We start from the raw sequence: 10,569 nt of genomic DNA on the forward strand, positions 1-10,569 counted from the left end.
AAGTAGTTCAATACGCAGTAATGCTATGTAGTAATTACTGTATTTATGAATGTAGCACCAAAATATCACGATATATTGAAAACATTGACTACAAAAATGCGTTGGATAATCCAGAACATTGGATAAGCAAGTGTTGGATAAGTGAGACTCTACTGTAATTACTACATAGCATTACTGAACTACATTGAACTACCTTTTCTGTCAAATTTGTTGTATAATATGATGTTTTGGTCCTTAATTTGTATAACGATTACCTAATTTGATGTTTAATCGGCTTTTCCTGAATCCCTTCTTATTATCCAACATATTCACTTATCCTGCCGGCCTGTTTATGTTGGATAAGTGAGACTCTACCTTATATTGATAATCTTATATTATCTGCTTAGAACTGGATTATATGAGGCCCCTTCTTCACAGCTGTATAAAATGCACACTGAAGTGGATTATATGGTAGTGTGGAGTCAAGATAATCCAGTGCCAAGCAGATAATATAAGATTATAAATGGGTTATTTATCTGTGTGGAAGGGCGTTGAGTCTACACTGCCATATAATCTAGTGCAAATTAGATAATCTGTGGAAGAGGCCTAAGTGAGGCCTAAATCTGCCTGTCCCCTAACTGAATCCTGGCTGTCCCTTTGCTGAGTCGGTTGCTAGGAGACGAAGTGGGCAGAGATTAGCCCTCTAAACTGGCAGCAATTGGATAAAAACAATTATTGCTCTCCCTCTAATTAGGACTTTATTTTTCTTTTCTTTTTGTTGTATCAACCTAGAGGCGTGGATGATGGGTTGTGTTGTCAAATTTCGAGGTTGGGAGGCCTGTAGTTTTGTTGTTTTGTGGGTCGCCATGATGCCATTACTCATTTATATATATAGATTTTTGGAGCTAACTATCTTGTTAAATCTCATCTTCTAAAGAAGGTAAAGGATAAAAAAAAGTCCATACAGCTACACTTTGTCTGCAGAGAGGCGAAATGCATCCTCACTGAGAGAGAAAAAAAAAGCAGAAAAAGAATGGTGGAGACTGCATGGCTTTCCCAGGGCAGATTCAAACTTAAGAGGAAGTTCTCACACAGAATTCCATTACTTCGTCATCAAAGGGGGAGGAGACAGTGGCTAGCAGTGAAGACAAAAACAAAGCCCTTTGGGAAACATGCATAGGAATGTGAGGAAAGGAATTCCTGAGCTCAGCTCTGTCTCTAGTCTAGCTACTCACTGAGGATTAGAAGCTTGATGTCACAAAGATGTGTGCAATCCAGAGATGAAACCCAACATTCTGCTCTGGCCACCATTTTTCTTTCGTTTCCACTTCTTCTCTTCCATTTTTTCTGCTTTCTTCTTCTGTCTTAAAAAACACTTCCTTTTAAAATCTTATTTTTTCTTTGGACTTCTTAAATGTTAATCTTCCTTCAGCTGTTTTTCCCTTTTCCCCTACTCCCCTTACCCCACTGGCCAACCATGTGGTGAATGACAAGGCAGGTGGTCATGGAGCCCCTCCCTCACTTAATGGATTTTATGCCATGAGTCAATGACTTGGTGTCTTCTAAGGCTAACACAACCAGCTGAGGGGAGCCGATGAGAGTTAGCAACCTGGAAGTGACCAGAAGAGCTGTGGGGAAAATGTGGATGAGTTTTCCCTTTATCTCAGTTCTCCAGCTACCACTTTAACCTGTGCTTCTAGACCACCCGTGACCTGGGAGCTGTTGCATAATAGGCTGGGTAAAGGGACTCCTGACAAACATAAGGCAACCAGGTGGAAAGGGCAGGATCCTTCTCAATCCACCCTGAAGTGCTGACTAGCAAAGGCAGCATGCGGGTCCAGGCCTCCTCTGAATTAGATCTAAGGGACATTGAAAATCAGGGTGACATATCTCTGGACCTTACACCCTCTAGGAGGCAAGAAGGGACACCTTAGATGGCAATTATAGTATGATTATGCCTACACAGTGGCTGGGGATTACATGGAGGAGGACCTACCCACTCTGACACTGAAGATTTGTCCTTTATGAAGGATCAAGGGAATTCCTCCCAACGTTTCTTAGACAGTTTCAGTGATAGATTTTAATATCCTTTTAAAGAAAACTACTAAGACCCTTAGCATGCTAGCCCAGGTTCCTGAATGCCAGGAGCCAGATCTTTCTGTAGCCTGGAGGACTCTTGTTAGTCTTCCCTGCTCTGAGTTTGGGAGGCAGTTTTCTAGGGAACAATTTGAGGGATGCAGAGCGGCCACTGTCTCCCTTTACTGATACAGGGATTTGGGGAGGCGGTTGCCTCCCCCCCCCCCCAAATTGCAGTTATTAGTGGTTTTCTCAATTTCACAGATGTTCTTGTATCCCAATTGTGGAGGGCCGTCTGTAATTTGAATTTGATTTTCCATTTATTCAGTTGGGATGAGCGACTGAATTTAAATCATAGACTGATGTAAAACAATGGCATAACTCTAAGAAATAGTGGTATTTTCAAAATATTTCTGTGTTGTTCTTGAAGAGATTAATTTCTGTCTGACTTCAGCTTGAATAGCTTTTCTCTGTATACATGTTGGTTGTGACTCTCTTTCAGTTACTTACAAGTTTTACTGAAGCTACCAGCACATCTTCATTACTGTTATGTGTCTTATGTCATTTTTGACTTATGATGATCACAGGGTCTTTCTTGGCAGGTTTTGTTCAGAGGTTGTTGGGTGGATGGGGGTTACCTTTGCCTTCTACAAGTAACTGTTTGTGGGGTTGTAGTTTTGCTTTTTACTCACTATTATTTACCTGCTTCATGTATTGAACAGTTTTAAAGTTACTGTTTCATGCTATGTATTGCAAATTAGGTGTTGCATTCTCTCTTGCCAAATACTATCGATCAATTACTTTGTGCTTATTTGTTAGATGGCCTTGAAATGTGCTGATATTTGTAACCCCTGCCGGACCTGGGAACTGAGCAAGCAGTGGAGTGAGAAAGTAACGGAAGAGTTCTTTCACCAAGGTGAACAGTGAAACATGATGTTTTTTCTCCATAAAATATGAACCAAAATGATAAAATAATTTTAATTGACCCTGTGTTACAAAGAGATTAGAGTATGTCTCCCAACAAGGGCTCCTAATAAATTTTGTAAGAATATTTTCTGATTACGAGATAGATCACAATCTTATGGAACATTTGATTTCTACTTCAATTTTTATGTTTTTCGTATGTGATTCAAACTGCCTGTGTATTTGAGGAACTAGAATTGCAGTGCAGTTCATGTACTTTGTCACGTTGTTGAAAGTATGTTTAAACTTTTTATAACTCTCCCAGATCTTCACTATAACTATATTACCTATTTAAGTTATGAAGGCAGGTTTCAGTAGTCTTTGTGAATAACCACTTACCCCCTTACATTTGATGATTTAAGTTTGCAAGAAGAGGTTGGTTTCATGTCTTTTTGCTTTCTTCAGCTAAACCTTTTCTTAAAAAAGCCTTAAAGGCAGGATCGGCAAATCCTCCAAAAGTTTGTGTACAGCAGCTCCCATGGTCTCTCATTATTGCCTACGTAGCTAGAGCTTATGGGAGTTTCAGATCATCATCACCTGGAGGCCTACATATTTTCAACCTCTGTCTTAAAGCACGGAATAGAAGGTTCTGAACCTCATCTAACTTGCTTGTTCTCTTGTTTTAGATGCACAGCTATAAAATTCACTCTTTTGCATATTAATCTTCATTGTTCCAGCAATGCTGCTGGCTATTCTCCATTTCTTCATCAGTTAATGAAGCGTTTCTGGGCACTGTTACTTTTTCAGAAAATCCAATGGCATAGACAGACGTAGTATGGGTGGGCAGGCATAAATAGACTCCAATTTTAAAAAGAGGAATTCCACATGTTTTGGAAACTTAGAAATGATTTCCAAATGATAAAAAAACCATGATGTTGACAATGAAGATGAAGATGATGATGATGATAGATTCCATTTGTTACCTATCTCTCCTTGCAGCTCAAGATGGGGTAGAACAAGTATGTCGTATGTTTTAAATTTTCATTATAATAAATGATAAGCTGCCACTTTTGAGGCTATTGAATGGTTGTGAATGGCTTATTACAGTAGTATTTCTTCCTAGGGGATGTTGAGAAAAAATATGGCTTGGGTGTGAGTCCACTGTGTGATCGAGAGACAGAAACCATTGCAAACATTCAGATCGGTAACTACAAGTAAAAATGTTTACAATTTTTGTTAATATGTTATTTAGAGAAGGAAAATGGATTATCAGCTCTGAATCTTTTTGAGGAAGTTTTGAAATAATTAAATATGTTTGAATGCAATTCCCATCAATTTTTCATCTTTAATTATCTAGGAAATAAATATTACTTAGTAACTGGCCGCATCAGAGTTGTTTTTTCATCTAGCATTTATATTGCTTTGCGTAGAATGGTTGAAGAAGGTTCTATTTGTCAGGCTATTACAACTTGACTTGAAGAGGCAGACATATTTTTACAGCACATTCTTTGTGTTAAAGCTGTACATAGGAGAACTTTATTTTTATGTAAAGCAAACCAAAATGTTTGGCAATGCTGACTCTTAATGGCTTGACCATGAAAAACATGCTGTGAGACTTTTGCACCCTGTTGACCTTTTTAACCTCAATTCTTTCCTGCACATCTGGTTTGAAGTAACCATGATTCATTGTGATGTTGAAATAGGTCACCTATTATGGTTACTTTGATACCAGTCAGTATTGGAAACAAGGAGCACTTAATAAGTAACCACAGTTTGTCTATTTGGACATATCAGCAAATTATGGTTTCTTCAAATCAGACTGTTCAGGAACGAATGGATAGCCTGAAGCTCTGCACTTATGCTAATAATCCTATTTGAATTAAAAAAAAAACCCCACACAACCAAATATTTTGCTGTCAAATTTTGGAAAGTTGTTAGCTTTCTCTTACAAAAAAATTTCTTAAGTGAATATTCTTTACTCTTGATTCTTCGTTCTTGACTTTTATGCCTACCCATCTGAATTGTGAAATCTTGTGATGAATGTTCTGCTGTTTACCAGTTTATATACAACAAATTTAAGAGACAAATTCTTTATAATAATTTGTATTGGTTCTAAAATGCATGTTAGCACATCTGTTTTTGAAGTGTATATAATACAGTCCCTTCTATCTGAGGAGCTACAAAACCACAGATAATGGTGAACTCAGATAGCCCTGGAATACTATAAAGCTAAAATGAAAGACCTTGAAAATGTCTAGAGAGGATATATTTTGTCAGATTGGCATATACTAGTCCCGCAGATGCAGGGGTTGTACATACACTTCAAGTGCTCAGGGAAGTGTACAGAAGATTAAATGTAAAACCCATTGAAAGAATTTCCGTATTGAAAAGTAAAGCTTCAATTACCTCTTTTTCCCCTTTGTTCTAATGGCAATATACTTTTTCTTCTCTTAGGTTTTATTACCTATTTGGTGGAGCCATTGTTTGCAGAGTGGGCCCGTTTTTCAAACACCAAGCTATCTCAAACAATGCTTGGTCATTTAGGACTCAATAAAGCTAGTTGGAAAGGAGTGCACCGAGAGCAGTCCAGCAGCGGAGACGATACTGATCCTGCATTTGAGGAAATGGACTCTGACATAGTACCTCAGGAACACTGACTATCCTGACCCCGGGATCTGATCAACAAACTGCCTCTTGCTTGGTATCTGCAGAGCAGGGTTTGAGGATACATTTTGTCTGAATGCCAAGGTTTCAGTGTAAACAATGCCAGCATTATTTATTTCCAAGGTTTTCCTTTGATAAACCATTTGAGCCCAAGTTTCAGTTATAAGACCTGAACAACACAGCAATATGCATATGCCTCGGTTGGCTTCTGCATGGAACCTTGAATATGCAAATGAGAAATGAACGAATCTTGACTGGGAACTGTACAAGATATATTGTTACATGCCACATTGTTTTGTTTTTATTTGTTTTTAGGGGAAGTTTGAAATAAGGCCTTCAGAATCGCCGCATGACATAGATGATTCCATTTTCTTGGAATTTAAATAAGACTCCATTCAGTCTCTGCCTGAAATGTGGAAATGTGAAGTGTCCATACTTGGCTGCCTTGGGCAAGAACTGATGTTTACAAATGTACTTTGAAACTATAGATTCTAGATTAACTTTCTGCATGGCTGCGAAGGAACCACTAACCCAAAAGATCAAATCTGAAACTGCAGCTCATTCTCTTACCAAGAGAAAAGGCTCCCTTGTGTGATATTCTTGGCCATGCATTTGGAATTGAACATCTAATGTGAAGCACAGCCAAACTTTACTCCAGTGCAGAATGGGAATGCAATTATAGCAGGCAGAAAATACTGAATTTAGAAAGGTGGGTGGGATGGGTTGGGATAGGTTGGGTTGGGAAGAGAGGAAGTGTCCTAATTGTGTTAAGATTCTGCAGTGGAAACATTTGCATGTTGTTTTCACTATTGTACACTTGATCTGCACATGCAAGTAAAAAAAAAGGTGGAATGATTACGAACACCAGAAACAGCTCAGGGTATTTGCCGATTGAAAATATAGTGGGATGGGAAGTGTGTCCTTCAGAACAAGGGTACAAGCACCCCTTTCGCTGCAGTGTGTGTGTGTGTATGTGAGGCTGTGTGAGTGGATATTTGGGGGGAGGGGATGACGGGACAGATTTGAAAGGCAATTTTTTTTAATTTATTATTTTTAGAATGTAACATTTTCATGAGCAGCCATGGGGGGAAACGAACAGGTTGCTACAGCTGCCTTAAACTATGCACAAAGCTAAGTGACCAAATTTTGTTGTTGATTGAAAAAAGTGCATTGTTTACTTATTCCTCCCTCTACTGAAATGTTACCCTTTATGGGTTTTTTGATGTGAAAAGGAGAAATGTTTTTAAGGACAAATTTTAAGGACTAATTTTTAATCTTCAAGCATTCCTTTTTTTGTAATTTTTTTTAACATTGTTTTAAGTACTGTAAGCACAACTGTAATCTATTTTGACAAACTGGTGCTTTCTTTTTTGTTCATTTGTATTTTTCTTGTTCTTACTGTAAAGACTGTTTATTCCATTCTGTTTACAGTTTGCAACAGCCATTTTTGGGAGAGAGCTTCAGTGTAAAGCCATTTGTTGAAGGCTTTGCCATACTCATTTTAATGTGCCTGTTGCTGTTAACCTTTGATTATTAATAATAAAAAAACTTTTCACATTATCTCCTGAGCCTTGCCTTACATGCAGAGAAGTAGTCGGAACCATTTTGATCACAATTGCTCTACCTGTCTTTCCTTTTTACTACAGAAAAAAATAAGGGGTGTTCCATGGAAATACTGAAGTGGATTGCATTCAGTTTCATCCGTGAAATTAGGCAATCCTTCTTTATGTAACCTCCCCCTACTCTTCCAGAGCAGATGCAGGGTATGTAAGTGATGAATAGAAGAGAATCTCCTCTTGCACAAGCAGGGGTCTCCTTGTGTGGTGATATAGCCCAATGACTTTCTCTATTCATTTCAGCACACTGAAATCGAGATAACTGAGGAGAAACTTGTTAAATTCAACTGTAGTGTCTCCATTTTCTGATTTGGAGGTAATAGATCTTAACTTTTAAGTGTTTTATTTTGGTGATGCGAACTTGCTTACATCTGGAACAACGGCAAAATCTGTAAAGTTCTTAGCTACATTTGACAAAGAAAAAAGAAACCTTTGGTTTAGTCATCTTATGATTGAGCTTATGGGTATATGGGGCCAAACATTCACCCCAGCTTTATTTTGACTTTTTAAAAATCTGCCTGTTCTCTCATGGGGTCCTGTACACTTTATCTGCCAGAGAAAGTTGGATATAAGAGATTCTATGACAGGGAGAAATTTTAAAAATTCCTAGTAATTATTTTTTTCTATGTGATTTTTGTAGTTGCCATGTATTGTGGACTAAGTAATGTAACTCACCTGCCATTTGAATTGGATAGTGCAGGCCCACGTGCTTCCAACTTGGTTTATGGAACAGGTAGGATACAGAGGCACATGAAATATAGGACAGCTTTGCATGTCATCAGAAGCAACTTTGGGGATGTTTTTGTTTGATGAATACTATGTGTGAAGGAAAGATTCTTCAATTCAGTATGGGGAAATGTTTCTCCTTTTTATTATAATGAAAGTGCAAATAAATACTCGATTTACATCTCTGCTGGTCCTACCAAACTAATATGCAAATCCTATCCTGGTTCAGCTGCAAAGAGGGTGTCTTCTTCAGTCTTATTACCATCTGTTGGGAGTTTAGATAGCATGGTTAGCTTTGTAGCTTTGTAGTTAGCTTTGTAGTCTGTGCATTGGATCTAAATGTGTTTTGTGAATGGAAAAGCACATTCTCTGTATAAAAGGCTTTTGATCCAGTGGAGGGTTTTTACTCTTGGAAAGGCAAATAGGCAGTTTTTGGTGTCCACTTTACACAGCATCAGTCCTCCAATGCTGTAATACCCCCCTCCTTTCCAGGTAAGAATTTGAGAATAAGGTTACAGGAATCACATCTCCCAAGCAAACCCTGCTCACATGACTATGAGCTTTTGGATATGTTAATGTGCACTAATAGAAGGAAAATTGTGCCTTAAAATAGATAGCAAAATAAGGAGACAAGTACAGTTACATTGAACTTTAGTGGAAAGGCTGTGATACTCCTCACCTCAACCAAAATTGAGTTTGATGCAGCAGTACTTCATCATGAAACCTTGGAATTTATTATTGAAATTAAAACGTAGGTTCATTTTGAGAAAATTCAACGTTAAGCTGTTCCATATCTTGGATGCTGCATCTTAAGTATAGTAAGCATAATCTTTTGATAATTTTAAACTTCATGTCCTTTTGAAGTAAATCACTTGTCTAAAACCAAGGAACTGCTCATCACAGATATCACCCAACTAGCTAATATTTTTTCAGGTAAGATAACTTTAGACAGGCTCTGGCCTCTCTCACCTGACTCTGAGATCCCCTAAAGTCAGCAGCAAAAGGTAGGCTAATTCATTTTCCCTCATATTAAGAATTGTTAAACACATGTGCTTGCAGGAGCAATGAAGGAATTGACTACTATGGCCTTAAGTAGCTAGCAAAGAATATCATTGTGATCAGAAATTGGTATGCTTCATTGTCTTGTTGATTTATGAACCACAGATATCAACTATTAGTTCATGTTAAGTAGCTGAACTGAAAAAATGATCCATTGTACATTAAACTATGTTGTATATTCTAAAAAAAACCCCATCACTTGCCATCAAGAAAGAATTGTTATAAAATGGGTCCTTGTGAGCTAGATTTGACACAAGAGCCATCTCAGTATAATGTTGACAGCCTTACAACGTTGATATTTAACATACTGTAGAAATTTAAAGTTGCACAGTATGATTGACTGCATTTACTTAACTGTGTAGGCTTCTATGATTGCCTATAGCTATTTTAGGATCTCACTTTGACAAGTTGAAGTGTGTCTTATGCAATTTAAAATGAGAAGGACTGACAGTGAGAAACAGAGCAAATCTCACTGAACAGTCACCAGCCAAGAAATGTCATAGCTCCATATGCCTTTATAGCTAGGCTTTGAAGATGGCCTTAAATACATATACTGTAGTGCCTATGAGGCAAGCAATCCTGATGTTTAGTTGCAACTGCTAGACACTCAGTAACTGACCTTAGGTCAAAGCTTCTCACCTGCAATATCTTTCAAATTAAAGTGAGGATTTTGGTCCTCTGGCTGTTACACTGCAACTCATGGCGGCATATTATTGATGAGGAGTGAATGGAGTCATAGTTCAGTGACATTTGGAGAGCCACACAGTATTGCAAGGCACAGTGTTGCCTTGCAGTACTGGCATTGGGAAAACCTAACTCTTCAGTTACCATACAGCTAGATTCCATGACTTCTCAGCAAAGTCTGAGTGACAACTGTGTAACATTTTTTGCTGATTTTTTAAGAACTAGAGTTCCCCGTGTTTAGAACTACAGCCTTAAAGCATGACAGTTTCAGGTGGTATCAAAAGTTAGGTGTTTGCAGAAATGTACTGACCCTGGCTTTAATAACATTATGTGGTAAATATATTATACTTAAAATATATTTTATGTTCTGTGTTTTATCAAAGCAAATAATTCATATCATAGTGATGAAATACCTTTTGATACTAATTCATTATAGTAATTTGTCATTATATGTTGAGCATGCCAAATCGGAAATACAGTATTCCAAAATGTTTTGCTGTTACATACCCACTTGCATCTTCAAACCAACACCTTCAGGTAAGTGATACTTAGGATGCGTCTACATTGTAGAATTAATGCAGTTTGACATCATTTTAACTTGGAGCTGTAGTTTTAAAAAGTCTTTAGCCTCTGCATCACCAAACTACAAATTCCAAACTGCATTAATTGTACAGGCAGAGCCGGCCCTAGGTATTTTTCAAGTGTAGGCGAACAGAATTTTGGCACCCCCAAAAAAACCAATCACTGAAAAATAAAAGCGTTGGATAAGTGAAAATGTTGGATAATAAGGAGGGATTAAGAAAAAGCCTATTAAACATCAAATTACATTAAGATTTTACAAATTAAGCACCAAAGCATCATG

The 10,569-nt window shown here is 37.7% G+C and overlaps 1 protein-coding gene across 2 annotated transcripts in view; it reads left to right on the forward strand.

The window, feature by feature from the left end:
- Nucleotides 1-7,182, forward strand: part of pde7a (phosphodiesterase 7A) — a 59,400-nt gene extending 52,218 nt beyond the window's left edge. For both annotated transcript variants that reach the window (XM_062980325.1, XM_062980326.1), the window contains 3 exons: nucleotides 2,875-2,971; nucleotides 4,082-4,162; nucleotides 5,413-7,182. In XM_062980325.1, coding sequence (XP_062836395.1) covers nucleotides 2,875-2,971; nucleotides 4,082-4,162; nucleotides 5,413-5,615 — 381 coding nt within the window. In that variant the 3' untranslated portion in view covers nucleotides 5,616-7,182. The remainder of the gene's footprint in view (nucleotides 1-2,874; nucleotides 2,972-4,081; nucleotides 4,163-5,412) is intronic.
- The last annotated feature ends 3,387 nt before the right edge of the window (nucleotides 7,183-10,569 follow it).

Source organism: Anolis carolinensis, chromosome 4, assembly GCF_035594765.1.
Source record: "Anolis carolinensis isolate JA03-04 chromosome 4, rAnoCar3.1.pri, whole genome shotgun sequence".
NCBI lineage: Eukaryota > Metazoa > Chordata > Lepidosauria > Squamata > Dactyloidae > Anolis > Anolis carolinensis.